Source organism: Aspergillus steynii, assembly GCF_002849105.1.
Source record: "Aspergillus steynii IBT 23096 chromosome Unknown P170scaffold_1, whole genome shotgun sequence".
NCBI classification, from domain to species: Eukaryota; Fungi; Ascomycota; class Eurotiomycetes; order Eurotiales; family Aspergillaceae; genus Aspergillus; species Aspergillus steynii.
The window spans coordinates 147,486-170,333 of NW_020194398.1; the positions used below are offsets into that span (position 1 = coordinate 147,486).

Consider the following 22,848-nt stretch of genomic DNA (forward strand, 5'->3'; position numbering starts at 1 on the left):
AGCCAAGCATCCTGCGTACTTCGTAAACCTGGCGCCCCCCTGCGTCGAGATCTGTCCATCAGTCCACCGATCGTACGGTGTGCCTTAGCGCGGAGGCGGAAAGCTTTCACATGTCACGCCACTGACTCTCCGCCAACTTTTTCGCTCCCGCTCCTTTCCTTTCCTTCTCTTCTTTCTTCTCCGTCACTCGCGTCCCCCTTTTTCCTTTGACCTCGCTTTCCCTCTCGCTCCATCTTCGTCCTCCTCCGTCCGGTCTCGCCTCCTTCCCTTCGCCTTTCCCGCTTCCTCCGCAATCGTCCCGGGAGAGGAATATGCTCTGTGGCCCTCAACCATCCTCCTCCTGCTGCTGATCTCTCCTCCCCGCACAATGGCCACCGCCACCGCCCTCCCCAACGGCCATGCCACGGCCTCCTCAATTGCGGCCGAAGAGCGCAGACGGCTGCACCACCATGGCGACGTCGTGATCGTGGGCGCGGGCATTTTGGGATGTGCTCTCGCCGTCACACTAGGAAGACAAGGACGGAGTGTCATTCTGCTGGAGGCTTCCATGAAAGAACCCGATCGCATCGTGGGTGAGCTGTTACAACCGGGAGGTGTTCAGGCCCTCGAACAGCTGGGTCTTCAGGACTGCCTGGAGGGCATTGATGCCGTTCCGGCGGTGGGTTACTATGTATCCTACCTCGGAGAACCGGTGGTCATCCCCTATCCCAAACCCTCGCCGTCGGCGCCAGCGCCGGAGGGTCGTTGCTTCCACCATGGGCGCTTCATCATGAAGCTGCGGGAGGCTGCTCTGGCGTGTCCCAATGTCACGATCGTGGAGACCAAGGCAACGGATCTGGTCACAGACCCGCACACCAAGCAGGTTCTAGGTGTGGAGTGTATGACCAAGGAGGTCCGGGATTGTTACTTCGGTCACCTCACGGTAGTCGCCGACGGCTACGCCTCGAAATTTCGGAAACAGTACCACGACCGCAGCCCCAAGGTACGGTCCAGGTTCTGGGGCCTGGAGCTGATAGATACCAAACTGCCTGTTCGCCACTACGGGCACGTGCTTCTGAGTGACAACGCGCCGCCAATTCTCCTCTACCAGATCGGAACCCACGAGACTCGGATTCTTGTCGATATCCCGGAGAACCTCCCCTCTGCCTCGGTGAAGAACGGTGGTGTCAAAAATCACCTTCGCAGCGTCACCCTCCCGTCCCTCCCCGAATCGGTCCAACCCGCTTTCCTTGCCGCCCTGGAAAAGGGCCAACTGAGGTCCATGCCGAATTCCTACTTGCCAGCTGCGCAGAACAAGACCCCGGGGTTGGTCATACTAGGAGATGCGCTCAACATGCGCCATCCGTTGACCGGCGGAGGCATGACAGTCGCGTTCAGCGATGTGGTGGTTCTGCGCGAGCTACTCAGTCCCGAGAAGGTCCCCAGCTTTGAAGACACCGACCGAGTCCTGCGGCAGCTGTCGTCTTTTCATTGGCAAAGGAAGAAGGGTTCTTCGGTCATCAATATCCTGGCCCAGGCCCTCTACTCTCTGTTCGCCGCCGACGGTGAGTGGTTTTCGATTCTCTGCAGTTTCCTTGAATCCCATAACTAACAGCCTTTCTCAGATGAACACCTACGAGCTCTACAACGGGGCTGCTTCCGGTACTTCCAAATCGGAAGGATCGAAGGCCCCGTCAGCCTTTTGGGTGGAATAATCAAGAAGCCCGTCGTCCTCTTCAACCACTTTTTCACCGTCGCGTTTCTTTCGCTCTGGATGCTCATTCAAGAAGCACCCCTGTATAAACTCCCCATGGTGATATGGCAATGTGTCATGGTGTTCTGGACTGCTTGTGTTGTTATATTCCCATACATGCTGATTGAAGCGTTTTGTTAAACCTTCCATTGTTTACGACCTCTTTGGAGGAGAGATGTCTTATTATCTTTTCATTCTGAACACCCCCTACCCCGTCTACTCCTTTTTAATTTTCTCATATCATAATACTTTTTTTTGTATCTTATTTTCCCTTGCCCTCACTCTTATGCTCCATCTGCATTCTCCACTACCTCAACGTGTTTGCTTTCTAGAAGAGAAAATGTTCTCAAAAAGCCAAGTCTTAAACCAGTTCAGTTCCCGGACATCCCTCTTATCCTTCGTGATACCCTGCAGAGGAACCCTTCATAGATGATAGAGATTTGTTTTAGCAAGAAGTGAACGCTCCTAGCACGTGACAAACTTTGCTCATTCCGCAACGATACATCCAGTGTCCTACAATCAATCCATAATGTCCACCGGCAGGCATGCAACTACATGTACAATCAACCGCACATAGAGGACAACCTTGGTCTCAAGTCAACATTTTGATTTCATTTATCTTTATTCTTCTGAACACGCCCCTATGTAAATCCCAATTCTACATCTGCAGAATCAATCAATCCCGGTCCGATTCCGGCCCGATTGACAGACATGATATTTAACAGGAAAAAGGAAAAAGGAAAAAAAGGAAGAACGCAATGCACAATGAACCCACTCGCCTGGCTCCCTGCTATGATGGTATATTGACAATGATGATGACGATGATGATGATGATGATGATGATGATGATGATGATGATGATGATGATGATGATGATGATGATGATGAGTATGAGTATGTTGATGATACCGATGGGATATAAACGTTGAAAGAAATCCATAGCCTGCACAAAGAAACAAAGTGTTGGAGGTAAAGAGGAGAATGCTCCGGTTCAATTCGGGAGTCCGTATACCGCTCTGGAAGAGTGTTCTTTCTCTCTCGAAGACCTGCTTTCGCCCGGCTTCAACACCGAGTGTTGAAGCCTTTCCGCAACCTCCGTAGTCAGTGAGTCGGTAGAACGAAGGGCGGGAGATGGAACAAGCGAGCTGAGTGAGAAGCATATCCTGTATGCAAGATGAAACGGACACAAACCAGTGACAGAGTATAACGACAATTTCCACAGGGGAGTGAGCAAACAGTCTGAATTAACGAGGGGAGCAACCAAAGCAAAGTCGAAAGCCTCAACACATCAAGGGATGAAAATATAAGGATTTGAGACACAAATGCCATTCACACAAGTATTGAACCTGGCAAGGCCATCGATTGCCAAGCGTCATTCTGGGGACCTGTAAACGCCAATGTTGAACATGGAAAAAAGACGACGAGGGCATGGATAAAAGATGTTGAAAAGTTGAACAAGAAAAAAAAAAAAAAAAAAAAAAGCGAAAAAAAAAAATCATATACCTTCCATTCAAAAGCGAGCAAAAGAAACCAGAATAAGAAAAACCTTTGTTGGACTCATGTCATTTTAAATCTCAAGAGGATGCCGCCTCGTTTATACAAAACCAAGTAACCCAGAACGCCGTTTAGTAACTTGGTTTGAACCTGAGAGGAACAAAAAAGAACATCTCGAAAGTGTGTTTTATAAACTGTACAATGTCATACAAGCCTCAGCATAGGGGCTTGGTGGATCCTAGCAATGGCGCCAGGAGGAAAAATGGAGAGAAATAAGTTTGCGGAAATATCGGAAACCCGGAACATCATATAATACGGTACGACGTGCGCCAATCGTTCAGGATGCGTTGGAATGGAATATAATGACCAACAATATGGGACACAAAAGTAGACGAGATTTGGATTGCGATGGATATCACCCGCCCTTTCGCAGGGACTCGTCCGCAGGGAGCGGCTCCGCGCCAGCATGGGCACCTTGTCGATGGTGGTCCATGGACGACTTGGCATTCTTGCGATTTTTCTTCTTGGTGGTCTGCCAGCCACTACCGGTATGCGTGGCATGAGAGTCTTGTGCTGTCGAAACTGCGCCGTTGGATTTTCGTGACTGGTGATGATTATTCCGTTCTTTGTTGTCGCCCGGTCCTGCAGAGGTGTGAGAAGCATCTGGACGGCCCTTCGGCCTTGGTTTGTGGCCATGGCCGTGGCCGTGACCGTTCGATTTTTCAGAGGCTTCGACGCCGTTAGGCCGGCGTTTCCCAGTCGACGAAGGAGGATGTGACTCAGTCACAGATGACGGCCCAGAGCCGGACGTGCCTTTGTCTCCTGCAGCAGGATGTCTCTGTCGCGAGTTGTCTTTGCCCGAGGGTTCGTGGTGGGAATGGACGGGCCGTGGCTTCTCTGATCCCGTCTTTGATGATGGCGGGAGCTCAGAGGCATTCTCGCTGTTTGAGAGATGCAGGTTCTGCAATCGACTCGAAAGCAGGCTTTGTTTGCCGCCGTGTCCATTCACAAAGACGTCTGAGTTTCCGGACTTGTGGATGTCGATTCCCGCACGGCTACTATAGAACGTCGGTTGGTCGATGTCTACCGAGCTGTTGTCTTGAAGATCTTGAGAGAATGAATCGGAAACGCTGGCAGGTGTGTCCGTGTTGTGGTCATCGGAATTTGACGTACAATGGCTCATAGTAGCGTAAGGATCATAGCCCTCGACCGCGAGGGAAGCCCGGTGTTCGGTCGGCGGCACTGAACCATCTACAATCAAGGGACCGCCGCGATCAGCGGAGGCGGCATGCCGTGTGGTACGCGGTTGCGTTGAACCCGCTTGGGAGCTCTGCGTCGCGCCATTCTCTGGTGACAGGCCGGCCGCCTCATGCTGGGCCACGGACGCCAGGTACTCCTGGGGGTTCGTGACGAACGGCACGACACCACCGTTCTGCAAGGCCAATCCGACCGGTGCCGACAAGGGGGATAGGATGGAGTTCTGATGATACGCTTGCAATTGCGGTGAAGTGGCCAGGTAGTATCCCATGTACTCAGCTGGTCGATTCTCATCAAAGTACGCGGCGCGGGATCCATTGGGCAGACTGCTCGGCATGAAAGGGTTGTCTTCCTCGCTTTGCGTGTCGTCAGGGGATCCAGGAACGTTACGCGGCTTCGAATTCTGGGAGCCCTCCATATGTTGCGCGATGGAATAGATCGGGGCGTAGGTTGGGAGCGAATTCACGGATCGTGCCGGCTGCGAGTGCGCCCGCAATGACCCGCCTGGGGATCCATTCGCAACGGACGACCGACGGGGGTTACGGCGAAGATCCGGCATGGCAGCGGCAGCGGAGGGGGAAGGGGGGTTTGTAGTGCTTCCTGGGACGCCGGTGACTGCCACCGGGAGATACTGGGAACCGTAGTACATCTGTTGGCGCACGGGCGCGTTGTGGGCTGTTTGGTTCGCCGTTCCAGATCTCGTCCGAGAGGTGTCGTCACCCGTAGATTCTTGTTGCTGGGGCATCGGGAATTGGATGAAAGGCTGGCGAATCAGCACGGGGGGAGGCCTTCCAGTAAGAAGGGCCTGGTTTTGCAGTTGTAACCGCAGTTCTTGCTCTTGGGCCTGGAGGATCTGGATTTGTTGGTAGAGGTGGTCATGTAATAGGTATTGAGCCTGCTGGGCCTGAAGGGAGAGTTCGGACGCACTCATGCCGTTATTGGGCTGACGAAAATTATTCGACTTGTTTGGAGTATTCGATGAACGTCGGCCACCAGAATGGCCGCCGCGGTTGTACTGATTCGAGTGCCGCCCGCCACGGCCACCTCCACGGCCACCCCGAGAGGAGGGTGGAGGCGCGATGATGGGTCGCGGTTGCGGTTGCGGCCTTTCCCATGAACGCTCTTCCTCGGGGGGATATTCGTACTGTTCGCAGGCATGCTCGAGGTTACCTTCCGACACGGCCTTGAACGCGCGACGAATCTCTAGATGAACACCGCGGAACGACGTATCGTCGGCAGTGTTCCCCAGGTTCCTGGACGTGTTGAACGGCTCCTCGACGCAGAGGCGGTTGTTCTGTAGCAGGTGCCAGCCCTTGGCTTCCTTGGAAATCAGTTTGGCCTCTCGGACGGAGATAGCGTATTTCTCGTAGTCGAGCTCGTGACCGTAGTATCGAAAGAACTGGAACAGCAGATCTCCCAGAGACTGTTTGTTCTTCCGTCCGAACCCGGCCAGATTACCGAGGTCGTCATCGAACGAACAGACGAACCCTTCCGCCGATATCTTCTTCTCATGAGGCCGAGCTTGGAGACTAGGGAGGATGGGAGGATCTCGAGTTTGGAGGAAATTGATGATCAAGCATATCCACGTGTAGGAGCTGAGCGTGCCTCCAAGACCTATTGCCAGCGGTCAACATCCAAGAGTGCAAGGGCGAGTCCGGCCTCCTAGGCGTAGAAGCGTAAACCTACCGGCATCGTTGAGGATCCTTCGTTTCGTCCAATGCTTTACGATCATAGCCAATGGTCGTATGCGCTCGTCAATCTCCATATACGTACGAATCATGCGCGTATTTTCCAGGGCCAAGGTGTTGTTCACGTTCATGTCACACGCCAGGCGCAGCTCGGGATCCCAGATCTTCACGATGGGAACCTTGGCATGTGAAACACAGACCACACGCTCCATGCCATCTGCCACAGAGGGGACCCCCTGGATGTCAGCGATTGGTGGGGGTAGAAAAGAATCGGAATCCCTTACGTCGCGCAAGTACCTCCGCCAGCAGGCAGACGTGCTCCAGCTCTTTATACGTTGTAGTTATACAGATGTCCACTGTCTCGCAATCAGCACCATTGGCCGTTGTCCGCATGTGACGACCACATACCATCCGAGTCGCTCGAGCAGAGCTTATTCCCCGACGAGCCAAAAACATTCACTTTGATGTCGCGCCCCGGCCACTGATCGTTGAAGAGTTTCTCCAACTTGCGAACGAGTTGACGGCGCCGATCGTCGCTCTCCGCTGACGGCAATAATCGATCGTACACCTCCAGCATATCCGCACTCAGCTTCTCCTCCTCTTCCGGGTCCAAGCGCTCCTTGAGCCCCTCCTTCTCCTCGGGCAGCAGATCGGCACCCAGCGTGTACGGCATTCTTCGTCGGAAAAAGGCCATGGCGGTTTCATATTTACAGCCCGAGAACGGTTTCCGCAGGGAGGGGGGGATGTGCGTCGTCTCCGAGTGGGTGGACCGAGGGGAGGTGCTTCCGTGAGGCGGGGAAGGCGACCGGGAGTGAAAGGAGAGGTTTCGCGCATGTTGATACGGCGTCGAAGGGAGGGAGTTCGACTGTTGCGACGTCAACGGCGGACGAGCGGTTGCCTCAGAGGACGTATCGGTGGATAGGTTCCACGGCATCGTCGAGGCCTTTTCCGACGTTATCGGTGACTTTTCACCTGGAACGGAGGACAATTTAGCATTCCCATGGGGTTCTGAGAGCATATAGCGTATTCAACGTTGTTCGCCAACGTTGGCCTCCACGACGGGGTTTAGGATGGAGAAAAAAAATTGGCGTTCCGGTTTGATAATATAAACGAGGGCTCTGGTGTGCAGAATCCACCCAGAAACTCGGTTCTCCCGACTGCCGTTTTTTTTGCCCTGATTATTTTTTTTCGACTTTCTTTTTTTTTTTTCGGAGTTGTTCAATGACCGTGCAAGACACAGTATCCTGGTAGCCAATGTATACTGCACAAAAGAACGTTGCCAACAAGATTTACGCGGCGTGGACGAGAGTGCGATAGTAGAGGCGAAAAGCCGCGAGAGGAGGGGGCAACCAGGGGACGCAACGCAGAATCCGGCCGGCGCTGGGTCAGCAAAATTGAGTCTCCGCTCCACCTCGAGAAAAACGAAAAACGGCCTTTTGGTTGGACGACGTCCTCAAAAATCAAAGAGGAAAAGAAGAAAAATCAAAACAAAAAAAAAAGGAAAAAATTCCCGGCCAACAGGAAAAGCAGACCAACTGTTTGTGGTGAGTCTGGAATGTCGGGGTGCCAATGGGATACTTGTCGATCGTTCAGGCCGATAGAGCGGTTTAAGGGGAGAGAGCGATAGAGTCGAGCCGGGAAGGGCACAGTGGCCAAACCACACAACGGGGACAAGCCAAGCGGACAATGGGATAAGGAGGAGGGCAGGAGGAGGACCACCTAGATCTCCATGAAAGGACCAGCCAGCAGAGAGACGGAGCGAGGACGAGAGGGGGGGAGAGAGAGAGAGAGAGAGAGAGATCGATGCCAGGTACTTGCTTGGAGTGGGAGAAAAGCAAAGCAAAGCAAAGCAAAGCAAAGCAAAGGCAAAAACCACGGGAGGGGAGGAGGGCGTGGCAGCCTGAGCCAGGGGGCCATCCACGGGGGCGGTCAGTCGAGTCCCGGCGGTGTTTGATTATTGGCGCCCATGTGTTCCAGGTTCCGACCTGAAGTAATGAAAGGATGCGCAGGCTGTTAATCTACCCCGTACGGCCTCAATTGCGGCGTCTACTAAGCGGACTCATGCGCCCTTCCTATCGATCCCTTCCTCCGAATGCCAATCGCCGCGACGAGTCTCTATTCTGATCTCGTCTGGTCTGGTCTTGTCTTTGCCTTCTTTGTTTTCCCACACCCGCCAAATTAATACCTAAGGAGTAGGGACTGACAGAGGGAGGTGCAGTGGAATGGACCCCATTCATCCAGTTCCGCTCAGGGGAAAATGATGACCTGTAGTCGGGTCCCCTATCGGAGACAAAGCATATGATGCGTCCCGAATGCAATGCAGGCCGAATGACGCTCCAACCAGGAACCGGCAGGCGAACGGGTGGCCGTGAATACTGAATAATTATAGAGTTCCCGGGTCAATAATCCCTTGACTATTGAGGAATAGTCACAATGGATCGGCATCGGCGCTCGATAGGAGGGAACCATCCGCAGTGCGTAGGACTGCGCCGTGCGTACGGAGGACTAGTAGGATGTGCTGGACGGGCCCCGCGGCAGGAACGACAAGCAGACGCCCCTGGCGCTGGCCCTCCGCCCTCGTTCTTTGTGCTGGCGCCGACTAGACCGGATGCAACCTGCCAAGGCCCTCCTTTCATTGTGCCTCCGTCGCCCTGATTCTCGAGGTTGTCCTGCTGCCCCGCGTTTTCCGGCGTCGCAGGCCAGTCTCGGCCCCGGCCCCGACTGGGGGCACGTGCCCGCCCGCCAGTGAGACGCCGATCCGCTCCTCCCTTCCTCGCAACAAACAAACCTTATTCTTCGGCGGCTTCTTCTGTTGCTCCTTCCATCTTCTTCTGCTCCTTCCATCTTCTTCCCTTCGCTTTCCGTCCACCTTCTGGCGGCATCCCCCCGCCGCCGAGCTTAGTCACCGTCCGTCATCCCTCCGTTGATCCTCGACGCGGATCATTGTTCCGATCCGGAGAGTGTAGGTCTTCTGCCTGGATATCGAGTAGTGTCTACGGCGTCCCTCGTCCCCCTGTCCGGAGTAGAAAACCCCCATTTCAAACCCTCTACACTCACTCTCCTTTGTCAGAAGAGCACGACTGGATGAATCGTCCGAGTCTACACCCCCGCCAACTCGAGACACGTTGCTCTTTGATCCAAATCCCCTTCAAGGCATGCTCGTTGGATCTCCCCGGACCTGTCGCTCCTCGTCGAACCATGGCATCGTGGAGGCTCTAGCCCAATCCGGGAGCATCGACACGGTTGCAGAAGTGGTCCCGAATAAACAATCGTCTGGGGAACCAAGCCACCGGCGCAGTTCCCTAATTCCACCCAGAATCAAGCTCAGTTAAACGAGACGGACACCCTGCCGGGTTGAAGGGTTGAAGGGGTTTCGCGCAGAGTCTATCCTGAAGTATGGGAGGTGGCGGTGATGGCGGCCGATCCAATGGTCCATCCGAGTCCGTAGACCGACCACGCGCACCATCTGTCGAGATGGATGGGTCGCGGAGGAAATGACGTATACCGTCGGTTTGCATGTCAGGTGCATACATACTTGTGGTAGCGATGGATGTTGCTGCATCGATTGTATCACGTCTCAAGCACTGGGGCTGGAAGGGTTCCTCCAGCGAGCCAATGCCGATCCAGTGTCGACTGGATGGCTGTCTGTACTCTGTAGGTAGGGATGTACCTGGGCCGTAACTACTCGTACATGTGCATACGGCATGCATCGTCCAGTCCAGTCCCGTCCACGCCCACATTGGGCGACCAGATCCAGGGCATCTCTCTGCCCGATTACTTGCCGGAGGTCCCCCACGAAGGGACGCAGGCGCCAGCCCGGCGGCAGCACAATGACGACGGTGAGAGCACCTTGTGATGTGAATGGACTTTCCCGGCGCAGAAGGTCCGAGTGCCATCCCGGTCACCTCTCCACTGGACAGCCATGCCCCACCTCCTTGGTGAACGACCGGTGCAGGCCAGGCCGGATTAATCAGCTCTGGGGATGGTGGCCATCGTAAAGTAGCTCCCAGCTAGACTATACTCCGTCCGTCCTCCATCCTTCCGCAGGTCCTCGTGGGCGTCAGACGGTCGGGACTGGGAGGTGGTGTGTGCGGCCAAGGCGCCATTGTCTTGCTCCATACGAGGTTCCCCCCGGGTGGACGGGGGAAAACCTGTTTCGTGGAGCAATTTCCAATCCGAAAGTCATCGTGCATCAGGAAATCGAGAGGTAGTAGACAGGGAGAAAACGTCTCCGTGCACAGTACGCCGGGGTAGGTAGGTGAAGAGTCAAGGAAGAACCTTGTGGTTACTCCGGAGTAGGGCAACGACAATCTTCTCGGTAAGCATGCATACCTCCTGTCCATGTCCAACTCTCTCTTACCCCGTCCTGCATTGGAATACAGCATGGAGGACCAAGACGAACGAGAGCAGTTTGGAGGGCACTGCGGCACCTGCGATACCATCCTGATCACTCGTGATTAGTATTCAAATGTCCCCTCCGTGAAACTTGGTCGACTCCTTTTCCTTGGTCTTCCGACGGCGACAGGGCGCTAAACCCAGACGGGCGAGGGCTGACGGAGTCCCCACGAGGCCCTCCTCTGGCGCGTATCGTTTCGCGGTGGAAATCTCTCGTAGATTACCCGCTTTTCCGCATGGTGCGGGCTGTAATTTTAGTATGCCCCGTTACCCCCGGCAGACAGGGAAACACGGACCGATGCCGGGCAGTCGAAATAGAAAATGCCAAATAATAATAAATAGAAAAGTCAAAAGGTGGACGGGCCGCGCTAAGAGGCATTTATTAGTACAATTGGACTGCTCGGATGAAAATGATTCGATCAGGCCCATGCCCACTCTGCCCAGTGCTCTTCAAATCTCCGGGTACCGGCTGGACAAGAAATAAACTACGAATACTCGGTCGGAGTAAGTACGCCACGGTGCGCTGGGATCAGACCGAGGGTGTTCATAAACAATAAACAATAATAATAGTTACCACTGCTCACCCAGATGGGTTGATGGGTTGATTTCCCCCTTTTCGTTCCCCGCGATTCCTGCCTTCGTTGTGCTCTGCGCAGGACCGAACGGCGTAGTACTCTGGAGGTACTCCTACGCCGGGAGAAATCCCTGAACGGAGCCAAGGCCAAACCCGGAGTGGGAGAGTGGGACCCCCTGACATTACGGAGTACAAGGATTCTGGATAGTCTCATGAGGTCCTTGGAATCGACTTCTCCGTATGCTACTTAAGAAGTTAAGAGGCAAATCCAATTCCCCGTCAAGGTGGATATTAAGATACTTGAATACTCCGCACATCGACATCAGACGTTCTTCGCTGCTTGAGTCGATGGAATTGGCATTAATTATTCAACAGTGCAAGTAGGAGAGGATGGGGTGGGAGACCAACTGAGATAAAACTTTCAAAAGGAGATTGAGATTAATTATTATTATTATTCACGCGGAGGTATACGCAGTAAGAAAAGAGAAAAGAGGGAAATGAAAAAAAAAAAAAAAAAAAAAAAACGGGCCGGATAGCGAGAGGTGACGACCAACCAGAAGAGACGGAATCCCTCCATTCCCCACCTTCTCTCTTTTTTTTTTTTTTTTTTTATGAATTGGAGGTCCTTTTATTTTTTTTAATTTTGCCGTCACTTGTACGGAGTACCGGCTAGACATTACCTATTATTATTGTTATTATTATTGTGTGCGGGATTCGGATTCTGATTTATATTGGAATGATTATTATTAGAAGGTATTGCTCAAGATCATTGTCTCGCTCGACGAACATCTCCAGATCCCTGGCCGGAGCATCGTCGCATCTCGACGCCTGGTGTTTTGGAGCAGCTCGTCGCAGCGTCCGTAGCCCCAAGACTTTTTTCTGACCGGCCGAGGAGTACTCCATTTCTTACCTGAACGGGACCCGGTCCAGTCCTGTAGACATCTGCTTTCTTATCCCCGGTCAGAAAAATAATAATCCACGATTCTTCTCGCTTCTCTCTCGCCCCCCTCTTCGCTCTCTCTCCCCTCACACCCCCCGGTCCGTCCAGTCCAGTCGACGGTTGCACCTCTGCTACCCGATCCTTCTACCCTCCTCTCGCCCTCTTCCCTCTTCCCTCTCCCACTCCCACCCCTCCTCTGCGCTCCCCTGTTTTTTCCTTTTCCCTTTCCTTCTGTTCCCTCCCTCCCGCCTTCTCCGTCCCCATTTAATTTCCACACGTCAGACCTCGTCTGTCGTGCCTCGAGGGTGAGAAGCTGCTATTATCCTCCCGGTTCTGCCTCGTTCGCTCGTGGTAGAGGATTTTTTTGTTGGGAAGGCAATCACTCCTTTTCTTGTAAGTTACCTCCAGTACCGAACAACGCATTGCTTTCTTCTGCGCCCTCGACCCACTCCCGAAGGGGAAACGAGAAAAAAAAAAAAAAAAAGACGGTGCTCAACTCGTCTCGTTCCACCTACTCTTGGTCTGGTTTTCTTTTCCTCTTCGAGATTTGTGATTCCAATTCGAACTTCTGCCGAACCAAACCCGCCGTGCCCGCAATCTTCGAGCGAGAGGTTGCCTACCTTTGGAAGTGTCAATTCGGACAATCTGCGATTCACCGATCCATGTCGCTAGTCGACGTCGGGTTTTTTGCTCACTTGGACACCTAACCCATTGGGATCCTGCGCTTGTGTTGCATTTGGCATTGACTTTTGGCGGTGTTATTTGTTATTATCTTTGTCCTATTTTTTTTTTTTTCTTGCTCTCTTGGAATTAGCAACTTACGCTTTTATTTTTTTGGACACCATCAGGTCTCTCCTAATACCTCGCGATCGGAACCAAGTTCGTCGGCGCCTCCATCGGTCCGCTCCTCGATCACTTTTCTCAGTCGGTGAAAATGTCTTATTACGAACCCCAGGGCTGGCAAGCCCCTGCTGCGCGCCAGGTGTCATGGGAACAGCCTGCTCCCCCGTCGCGATCCGGTACGATCACAACATGCTTCTTGGAGGACAGTATTGGTCTGTTGGTGCAGTCGAGCTGATATGATGTGTGTAGGATCGAGCTCCGTCTCTCAACGCGACGAGATCCCGGCCTTTTCCTCCCAGTTCGACGGTATGGATATTTTGATTGCCCCAATTTCTCGTACTTCATTCGTCAATGGATCTTGCCGTTTCCCTCATCCGCCAGACGTTGGAATTTTATGGTCACAACCTCGGTCAAGCGGAAAGTTGAAGCGGCCTGCGTTCTCGATGATTGATTTGGCCCCGTGCCGTCGATGGGTTGGTACTGAGCATTCGCTGACGTTTCGCTACAGAGGTTGATCGCGCCATTGATAATCTTGTCAAGAGTGGAAAATTGTGGACTACTCCGCGAAGAGACTCGATGCCTATGATGATGGGTCGCCCGTACCCTGACTATGGTATGAGATCCTGGGCTATGTGCGTTGACCGCGCCGGATTCTAACGTTGTCTTCTTTAGCCGATCCTCGCGCCATGGGGGGTGTGGCCCAACGCCACCATTCGATTAGCGACTTCGATGGATCCCGTATGCACCCGAACCCGAACGTGCAAGGCTTCTATGCCTCCCAGCGTTTCCAGGGCCGCCCCAATGAAGTAGAGCAGATGATGCAAGCAAAACGTCGGATGGCAGCGCAGCGTGAGAGGGAGCTCCGCAACTATCACCAGGAGCAACAGTACAACCGAAGTACGTGGTAGCATTTGTCTCCGGATATTTTTTTTTTTCTTTCTGTTTTTCTGCAATTTCTTTTGCCAAGATTCCCCGTGATCTTTTTTTTGCCCACATGTATCTGTTGCATTGTATAATACATTGGGACAACGTTCCAGTTTTTTTTTTCTTCCTTTTTTTTCATCCTCTCCCTTTTTTTTTTGTTCCTTTTTGTTGTCTGTTCTTTCTTTGAACATGGGTTTTAATATTCTTCATTTCTCAAAGGCCTCCTTGCCGAGATGTCTGGAAACAAATCCGACCGTTCGCTCAGCCCTGCCGCCATGAGTGAGGAAAGCCGTCGAGATCTCCTGGCCCGTCAGCACAGGGCTCTTTACGGCAACGAGAGCCCGGCCTTTTTCCCTCCAGGCACCTTGGATGATCACTCGCGACCAGAGAGCCAGGCTGGAGGCACCCCTTCCTCTGCGACTGGCGTTCGTGGCCCATCTCCCCGCAGCGCTGATCCTTTCGGTCTCGTCCAAACCCCGGTCCAAGGTAGCGCCGACGGGGCTGTTCAGGCTGCTGCCAACGCGTCGACTCTCCAGTCCCCGTCCCGAGCCAACAGCACCTCCTCCCCCGGCTCCGGCATCAACCCCGTATTCGGCGCCGACCAGCCGGTGACCTCCACCTCTTCCCCCGGCGGAGCCGACTCCCCGTCTTCGAGGCCGACCCCCTCCAAGTCCGCTGCCGGGTTTATTGGCTCCGTGGGCCCTATTGGCTCTCGTCCCCTCCAGCAAGCCGGGCCCGTGCAGATGCCCAATCCGGCTCTGAACAAGCGCTCTACTACCCCTTTGCCATCCCCATTGGGATTCGGTTTCACCACCGGTGAGGGAGTGGCTCCGGGTGCCAGCAACGAGCGCTCGGCTTCGACGGCTTCCAACCCGCCCAGCTCTGCTTCCTCGCTGAACCCCAGCGTCAAGGACTCCACTGGTGGAGTTGGACTTGGCTGGGGCAACAGCAGTGGTGTCTGGGGCTCCAAGAATGGATTGGGTGTGCAGGCCTCCGTCTGGGGTTAATTGACCAAAACATACAACCTTTGATTACTTCGATTCACGCTTGGTACATTCAACACGCGTTCGCTTCTACACTGTGGCGTTTCAGAGAGAGGGTTCTCTATTTCTTTTTCTTTTTCTTTCAAATATTGGGAAAGAGCATGGTACATATATGGGAAAAGTGGTGCAAGAATATGTTCTGTTTAGCGCTCCGTCATATGTGGACAGTTAATTGGTACATGGTTGGTTTACTGACTGGGAACTTGGTCGGCCTGTTGGTTTCTGGAGTCGGTATTCCCCTCTTTCATTTGGTTTTGGTCTTTGGTTCATGTGCGTTTGCATTTTGTGCCCCTTGGTGTTTTTTGATTTTGGACGCTTTGCGCTTATGTCTGAAAACCTTGTCTTTTTGGGCTTTCTGCCGCCTGTCATTGTTGATGGGGAGTTTATTTACATGCTTGCGTGGTGTACGTCTCGGGCTCTTGTTTTCGCCTCACCCAGGGAGAGTTTCAGGTGTTTTTATTTCTGTGTTCGTTCGGGTCCGGTTGTGATTTTGGTTGAGGTATGCGGGTTCTGGTTCGGCTACGGTTTGGGGAGCCAGAAGGTTGACGTTTGTGGTCTCTGCTTTGGTTTGTTTTCATCTGGGGACATTTGGCACAGGAACACACGGAGCAGGAGGTAAACATAAAAGAGTTCTTGGAGTCTGATCTGTACTGAATTTCCGGCACGTCAGGTTTGGATTTGGATTTGGATTGGTCTTGAATCTTCTCGTCTATGATTCTTTCTTCGCTTCTGTTATTCATATATGCTTTCTATTTTTTCTTTTTTCTTTTTCTCAATTCACTTCACCTTGTCACATACTACTTGTGCATAATGTATCCTGTGATTATGGTTGTCTTACTACGGGCGTCTTAAATTGGTTCCCGGGTAAATCTCAAGGTACTATTATTAAAACCAACTCGGTATATAGATATTGTAAATCGTCAACATCAAAACATCAAGAACTTTTCAAAAATTATGCACGTCAACAAGCATCATCTTTCCATCCCTCATGCGTATAAGTGTATAAGTATGTATAGATCAACGTCAATGCAGGCAATCATTAGCAGGTGCAGAAACAACAAAAAATGAAAAAAAGCGAGCTGCAGAGTTCCCCAACGCCACAACGCTAAACGACACTGGTATTGCCGGGGGCGGCGGAATTAGGATTATGGGAGGAGCCGACGGTGGTGTCGATCTTTTTCTTCGCGGTGAAGAACCCGGAGACGCCGCGCTCCTGGTTCCGACCGAGCCAGGGCTTCCGCGCCTCGCCCAGCACCCGGCGGCCCAGGAAGTAGATGAGCTGGCCGATGATGATGAGCACGAAAGCGATGGGATACAGGTAGTGGATGTCGTAGTGGAAGACCTTGACGCCGATGATGACACCCCAGAAGTTCATGGTCAACATGGAGATGTTGAAGAAGGCGGCCGACGACAGACGGAACAGGAGCGGGGCCATGCAGTAGAAGAGGGTGAGACACAGCGTGTACCCGGTCAGGTAGCCGCCGACCTTGCCGTTCCAGACGGCGATTTTGAAAGAATGCCGGTCGAAGATACCGGCCTGGACCCCGTTGATGATCATGCCGAAGAAGGCCATCTGGCCCAGGACTTCGTACACCGGCTGCATGCTGACGAAATACTCCTCACCGGTGTTAGCGAGACCGTAGAAAGTGGCGCCCAAGAGGGCAAAGAGATCGCCCTTGATCTGGTCGCCGCGCGAGATGTCACCGCCATTGGTGCCGGTGAGGTGATCGGACCCGATCAGAACACCCATGCCACCAATACAAATCAGAATGCCGAGGACCTGCGTAATGTGATACCGGACACGCAGGAAGAGGAAGGAAATCACAACCACCACGGCGATGGCCCAGAAATTGATCAGCTGGGCGCTCAGCATGGTAGTGTAGCGGTATGCCAGCACGATGAAGTAGTTGCCCTCCACGTCACAAAAAGCCAAGATAATGTCTGCTCGCGCGCAATACGGTCAGCGGGTGGCGCATAAAAGCGGACACCATTGCCACGAAGCTGTCCGGGTGTACTTACACTTCCAGCCGTTGCGCAGCACCATTTGGAACCAGCCCTTGATGCCGTAACGGTACATGGTATAAGGCGTGAAAATGAGGTTCAGCAGCACATAGTTGAAGAAGGTCTGGAAAGCCGGGATTGAGGTTCCCTCGTCCGATAGGAGGGTACTGAAAGTACTGGTGGCTGTATTCGTGATCGCGAGCACCTGACTGGCGACAAGATTCGAGTTAGCGACTTGCCTGCGGGGTTGCCATCGATCACCGCATCGGACGAGACGACTTACCCTAGCACCAGGATGATGTAGAACTCTTTGGTCCTGAAATACGCAAAGCGACCCTTTTTCTTCTGATCGAGTTGATCCGCAGGCACCTCGGATCCGGAGTCCGCATCAGGGGTGTTGGCATCGACCGTCACCGAGGTATGTTGCTTGGCCGATTCGGAAGATGGGCCATGGTCGTTGGGGCTGGCGGACGTTTGCACCGCAACCTGGTCCTTGGTATCTGACATAATGGCAGTAGACTTGACGGAGCGATTGGAGGGGTGTAGACCGGAGATATTGGACGGGTTGGACGACTCTCGACAGCGCCAACGAATCGAGCGCGGTGAAGGCCTGGAAGCGGGGGGGGTGCGATCTGCGGTAGATTTAGATATCGAGGGAGATGGCAAACGGGAGTTTTATGACCGAAACGAGCGCAAAACTCCCTGAAGTCGCTCGCCTGAGGTCAGAGGATGAATCGACTCGGAGGAGAGAAGAAAGCGGCGATGCGACCAGAACGTCGAAACGAGATCTTTAAAGCAAGAAAGAAAAAAAAAAAAAAGGTCGAGGCGGGCGAGACTTCGACCTTTCCTGTTCGAGCACTTTTCACCTCGTGGGAGTCCCGCCAATCAGAGAGACCGGTGCTGCTGACATAAGCGCGTCAGGATCGGAAGCGCCCGCCAGAGCTGCCTCCAGCCAATCAGCGACGGCGTGAGGGGCGTGACATTCCGGGCGCTCGGACCCTAGGATCCATCGAGAATTACTTTCTTTCATCTGGACTCGATAACGGCTGATTGTAGGTCTTATTTACCTATGATTTGTTGATTGTTACTTGTTGATTGTTCCATGGGTCGGCGCGACACACGCTGAGCTTATCGCGGAGGTCGACGCAGGATCCCTGGCAGTACAGAAGAGTGGTCCATAGTATATTTATTTACTTGACACTAACACCAACTCAGTCCGCGATATATATATATAGACACAATAACTATACTCCATACTGTAAATTGATAAACTACAATGAAGTGGCTACTCCTATTCATACTTCACTTCTACTCTCCCCTCTACTCCTGCTACTAACTACTTCATCTGCCAGACCGACGGGAGCGTCACATGACCGGCATTGCTGCCCTAGGCCCTCGCCATGCCGATGATCTCATCGTCGGCGATCGGATTGGATCTTCCTGACTGCATTTCACATAAACACCCATAGAGAGAGAGAGAGAAAGAGAGAGACCAGGGTTTGATGGCAGAAGGTGTTTTGGTTTTGATCTGCCGGGATTGCGCATGGCAAGTGTTGGTGGCAGCCACGTCTACGCCGTACTATATAGGAGTACTGCGCCGTATATACGCCATCGGTAGAACTCGGTAGGCACGGAAGACAATCCAGGACGAATGGATGCCCAACGTCTGGAACAATAGCGAACAAGGGACCAAGCTTCACCGGGTCCCATCCGGCGTTCCACGGGTTCGCGGGGAGGAGAAGATTAGATGGACGAAGTTAAGCGCAGCCTATTCTTAGGCCGCCTTCTCTCCCTTGCTCGCAAAGGAAGCTTGCAGGCGCCAGGGACGCTTCGGAAGGTGTTCGAAGAATCCACGGCCCCCGACTTGCCGGCGCGTCATTCCCTCATCATTCCATCTTCTGTTTTCTGCCGGTCGCGTGGGTTTTTTTTTCTTCTGAAGACTGAAGTCGCGCCAAATCCCAAGGGAAGAAGAAAAAACCCTTTAGCGCCGACCGCTGCCGAGGCCGTCAGGTGGCCCGACCCCCCCAAGTCAGGATCATCCATCGTTATTCCGTTTCATTATTCGTTATCCATCGCCATCTCGTCTGCTCTTCCTCCTTCCCCCCTCCCCATCGCCTTCTTCTTGTCGCCCGACATCCTCGCTTCATCATCTTCTTTTCCCCCCTCCCGCCCCCCGTCCTACCGAATTTTCTTCCTTCCTCCTCTACCCTCCCCCCCGTTCGTTCCGGACACTCGGCCCTGGCCACCCTTGATCTTTCCCGACATCCTGGGGCTCTCCGCGCGCCGGTGCACTCGTGCCTGAGTTGTCCCGGAGTGACGAGACGCCACCTCGCCTGACTGCCGGATCATGGCGTTGGAGGTGCAACCGCCTAGCGACCGCAAGCGGGTGAAAGTCTACGAGCTGAAGGATAACGACTGGTACGATCGCGGCACGGGTTTCTGTACGGGTCAGATCCTCGACGTAAGTTCTCGCCGCGCAAGCTGTCATCCGCGCGCCTCTGCTCGGGCGCAAACCTGCGCCTTCGCGTCCGTGTCGCTAACGCCCCAATTCCCTCCTGCCAGGACGAGCCGCGAATTTTTGTCGAATCTGAAGATGAGCCCGATCGGGTGCTGCTGGAGACGAAAATCTCCAAGGATGATGGATACCAGAAACAACAAGGTGCCGCCGCCCACCCGGGTCGCATCGCAGAGTCAGGAGAGCGTCGGAGATGCAGGAATTGGCTAACGCATGTGCGACCTCGCCAGAAACCTTGATCGTCTGGACTGAGCCCAATGGAACGGACATGGCATTGAGCTTTCAGGAAGCGGAGGGATGCGCGGTCATCTGGTGAGCTCGACTTTCTGCGATCGCACTCGGCCTTGATTTTTCGATTTTCTCTCTCGCTCGCTCGCTCTGTTCGGGCATCACCCCTTTCATACTGACGGCTTTTGTGTGAAGGAATTTTGTCAGTAATGTGCAGCAACACCTGCTTAATATGTCGACGGCAGGTGAGGCTCCTCTTCCTTGTCCCCTTTCTCCTGTCCGGTATTGACTGGCCGGTTTCGTCTCTTTGCCTTACAGATGATGCCTTGTCGGACGACCTCGAAAGCTTCCAGTCCATCATGCTCCCTCCGCCCGAACTTGGAAACCTGCCCGAAATTGATCACGTCATGCGAGCCGCGAGCATCACGCAGGCCGGTCGAGACGCTCTGTCGAAATTCGTCATTCGAGACGAGTATATACCGAAACTTATCCCGCTAGTCACCATGGCAGAGGATCTCGAAAGCCTGGTCGACCTACACCGACTCTGCAACATTATGAAATCCCTCATCCTGCTCAACGACAACACCATCATCGAGACCGTCGTCACGGACCCGATCATTCTCGGGGTTGTCGGGGCTTTAGAATGTGCGTGACTTGGTAGATGTTCTCCGACAACGCGGGAGTACTGACGGACTCTAGATGACCCCGAATTCCCGACGCACAAGGCCAACCATCGACAATACCTCGCGGACCAGTCGCGCTATAAAGAAGTCGTTCCCATCAAGGATGCCCTGATTCGCCGCAAAATCCGCTACACCTGGCGCCTGCAATACTTGAAGGATGTTGTGCTGGCTCGGATCTTGGATGATCCCACGTTCTCGGTGCTGAATTCGTTGATCTTCTACAACCAGGTGGAGATCGTAAACCACATCCAGTCGAATGCCGCCTTCCTCAAGGACCTTTTCTTGGTCTTCGACCCGAGAAACGCGGATGCGAAACGCAAGGAGGATGCAGTGCAGTTCCTCCACCAATGTGCTGCGATTGCGAAGAATCTGCAGGCCCCGGCGCGCGCCAATCTGTTTGCCAACTTTATCAGCCATGGACTGTTCGCCGTGATCGCCTTCGCCATCAAACATCCGAATCCCGCTCTGCGCACGACCGGTATCGATATCCTGGTCGCCCTACTGGACCACGATCCGATCATGATGCGTAGCTATATGCTCAAGGCTGTGAACGAAAAGAAGACCCCGTTGACCGACACGCTCATTGATTTGCTCCACACCGAGTCCGATCTGGGTGTTAAGAACCAACTAGCAGATGCGGTGAAGGTCTTGCTGGATCCACAAATCCCGCTGCCGGACGCGATGGGTCGGGCTGGTCCCGAACACTATACAAAATTGCGTCCGAACATTCTCTCCGATGCCTTCGTCCAGAATCATTTCGACGAATCTGCCCGAAGGCTATTCCAGCCTCTCAAACGGCTGGAAAACCGGGCCAGCCGTGAGTTCCTCCTGCTGCGCATGCCATGATCTCCAACTAACCGCTTCCTGCTTCCGCAGTGCATGACCTCACGTTCCAAGAAGTAGCCCTTCATTCGCATCTCGTTGATATCCTCACCTTTTTCGTTCGACAGCATCTATACCGGACCCGGAATGTCATCCACAACGAGGCTCTTGCCCCTCGCATCGCCCAGCTCCTCAAAGTGCCTCAGAAACATCTCAAACTCAGTGAGTACCCTTGCAGTGTGCTTTTGTCCACCTGCTCGCTTCCAGTGACTAACTCGGGCTCCAGCTGCCTTGAAATTCTTCCGCACCCTCATCAGCCTCCAAGACACCTTCTACCAAGCTCTAATGACGCATAATAATACCTTTGGGTTGATCCTTGATATTGTCTATGAGACGATGCCACGCGACAACCTCCTCAACTCCGCTTGCCTTGAACTTTTCGAGTTCATCAAGCGGGAAAACATCAAATCGATTGTCCTGCATATCGTGGAGAAGTACGGCGAGAAGCTCAAGAACATTACGTATGTCGATACGTTCCGCGACCTGGTAATTCGCTACGAGCAGATGCAGGGCTACGGAGCCGAGGTGGACTCGACTCTCTTTGCTCAGGACGATGGAACCTCGGCTGCGAGAATGCAAGCCAACGGCCAGCGCTGGCAGGGTGTTAAGGAGATGGATGCAGCGGAAGAGGAATACTTCAACACATCAGATGATGAGGAGGAGGTATGTTACCCCGCCATTCCTAGTGACTCCGCCTCGTATACTAATCTGGGTCTTCAGTGGCAACAGCAAGACACCCCGGCGGTTCAAGCGATGGCTTCTCAGGCACAAACCGGTGGCGCCTCCCCGGTCGTCAAGCCATTGGTTGACTACCCGGACGATGATGAGGATGACGATGCCATGGATACCAAGGCGGAACCGGGCCCTGAACAGCAGCAATTGCAGCCTGAAGATTCCCACTCGCAGGGATCTGATACGAACTCTCACGAGGAGTCTCCCTCGACTCCAGTGTCCCTGACGATACAAACACCTCCGGAGCGACTATCGGAAAAGCGCCGACGCGAGGAAGAGGATGACGACGAGCTGATCAAACTCACTTCCGGCCCCAAACGGAGAAGTTCTACCAGCAGCGGGCCTGGGAGCGCGGGACTCTTGCGAAAGAAGAGGAGCACATCCATCGGATCAATGTCACCCGGCGACAAAGGAAATGCTCAAGGTGCCTTGGGAAGTCTTACCACCGGCGCGGCGCCTAAAAAGATCGCCATCAACCTTGGCTCCGCTCCGGCCAAGTCGTCGCAACCGGCCAACGATCGTGCGGATTCGACGACACACGAGAGCAGCGAAAAGGAGAATCGCAGCAACGACCATGGTAACAATGGTTGATGATTACACTCCTTATACCTTTCCCTTTATGCATTGATGGTACTGGTCGCATTTTCTTTATTTTCTTTCTTTCTGCGTGCATCGATCTCTTGTCAGAGTACCAGGAGCGCTTCTGTTGTTTTTTCCATGACAGCTTCCTAGATACCAGATGAAGTGATTTTCTTTTTCTATCTTTGTTGTTTGAATTTACAGTATTTCCCTGTACGATTCCCTCCATGTCTTTATACATTGACCCGTCTTGTCGCCTCTTTCTGGCTTCTTTTTTCTTTCCTTCTAGAAATCATGTATCTGGGGCTCGGTCTCTCTCGAGACCTCGACTTCCTGTC

The 22,848-nt window shown here is 53.4% G+C and overlaps 6 protein-coding genes across 6 annotated transcripts; 3 read left to right on the forward strand and 3 right to left on the reverse strand.

The window, feature by feature from the left end:
- The first annotated feature begins 38 nt into the window (after nucleotides 1-38).
- Nucleotides 39-2,233, forward strand: erg1 (squalene monooxygenase erg1). Its single transcript, XM_024845185.1, has 2 exons — nucleotides 39-1,544; nucleotides 1,605-2,233. The coding sequence occupies exons 1-2, from the start codon at nucleotides 368-370 to the stop codon at nucleotides 1,871-1,873; spliced, it is 1,446 nt and encodes a 481-aa protein (XP_024708945.1). The 5' UTR covers nucleotides 39-367; the 3' UTR covers nucleotides 1,874-2,233.
- Nucleotides 2,234-3,188: 955 nt separating this feature from the next.
- P170DRAFT_431472 (PAP/25A associated domain family) lies at nucleotides 3,189-7,220 on the reverse strand. The gene is made up of 4 exons (XM_024848043.1): nucleotides 6,580-7,220; nucleotides 6,456-6,527; nucleotides 6,170-6,388; nucleotides 3,189-6,097 (listed from the first exon to the last, which is right to left on the reverse strand). Exons 1-4 carry the CDS (start codon nucleotides 7,187-7,189, stop codon nucleotides 3,642-3,644), a joined length of 3,357 nt encoding a protein of 1,118 aa, XP_024708946.1. The 5' UTR covers nucleotides 7,190-7,220; the 3' UTR covers nucleotides 3,189-3,641.
- A 2,024-nt stretch (nucleotides 7,221-9,244) lies between these two features.
- Nucleotides 9,245-10,426, reverse strand: P170DRAFT_1250 (uncharacterized protein). Its single transcript, XM_024842379.1, has one exon. The coding sequence runs from the start codon at nucleotides 10,065-10,067 to the stop codon at nucleotides 9,474-9,476; it is 594 nt and encodes a 197-aa protein (XP_024708947.1). The 5' UTR covers nucleotides 10,068-10,426; the 3' UTR covers nucleotides 9,245-9,473.
- A 2,588-nt stretch (nucleotides 10,427-13,014) lies between these two features.
- Nucleotides 13,015-14,854, forward strand: P170DRAFT_441932 (uncharacterized protein; the record flags this gene model as incomplete). The annotated part of the gene is made up of 5 exons (XM_024850427.1): nucleotides 13,015-13,099; nucleotides 13,173-13,229; nucleotides 13,432-13,536; nucleotides 13,596-13,820; nucleotides 14,067-14,854. The coding sequence occupies 5 exons, from the start codon at nucleotides 13,015-13,017 to the stop codon at nucleotides 14,852-14,854; spliced, it is 1,260 nt and encodes a 419-aa protein (XP_024708948.1).
- Nucleotides 14,855-15,760: 906 nt separating this feature from the next.
- P170DRAFT_451694 (DUF914 domain membrane protein) lies at nucleotides 15,761-17,662 on the reverse strand. Its single transcript, XM_024851209.1, has 3 exons — nucleotides 17,175-17,662; nucleotides 16,910-17,100; nucleotides 15,761-16,831 (listed from the first exon to the last, which is right to left on the reverse strand). Exons 1-3 carry the CDS (start codon nucleotides 17,396-17,398, stop codon nucleotides 15,996-15,998), a joined length of 1,251 nt encoding a protein of 416 aa, XP_024708949.1. The 5' UTR covers nucleotides 17,399-17,662; the 3' UTR covers nucleotides 15,761-15,995.
- A 1,424-nt stretch (nucleotides 17,663-19,086) lies between these two features.
- P170DRAFT_1380 (SMEK family protein) lies at nucleotides 19,087-22,630 on the forward strand. Its single transcript, XM_024842448.1, has 9 exons — nucleotides 19,087-19,352; nucleotides 19,454-19,550; nucleotides 19,637-19,718; nucleotides 19,830-19,879; nucleotides 19,953-20,279; nucleotides 20,334-21,134; nucleotides 21,194-21,361; nucleotides 21,426-21,862; nucleotides 21,920-22,630. The coding sequence occupies exons 1-9, from the start codon at nucleotides 19,239-19,241 to the stop codon at nucleotides 22,520-22,522; spliced, it is 2,679 nt and encodes an 892-aa protein (XP_024708950.1). The 5' UTR covers nucleotides 19,087-19,238; the 3' UTR covers nucleotides 22,523-22,630.
- Nucleotides 22,631-22,848: the final 218 nt, after the last annotated feature.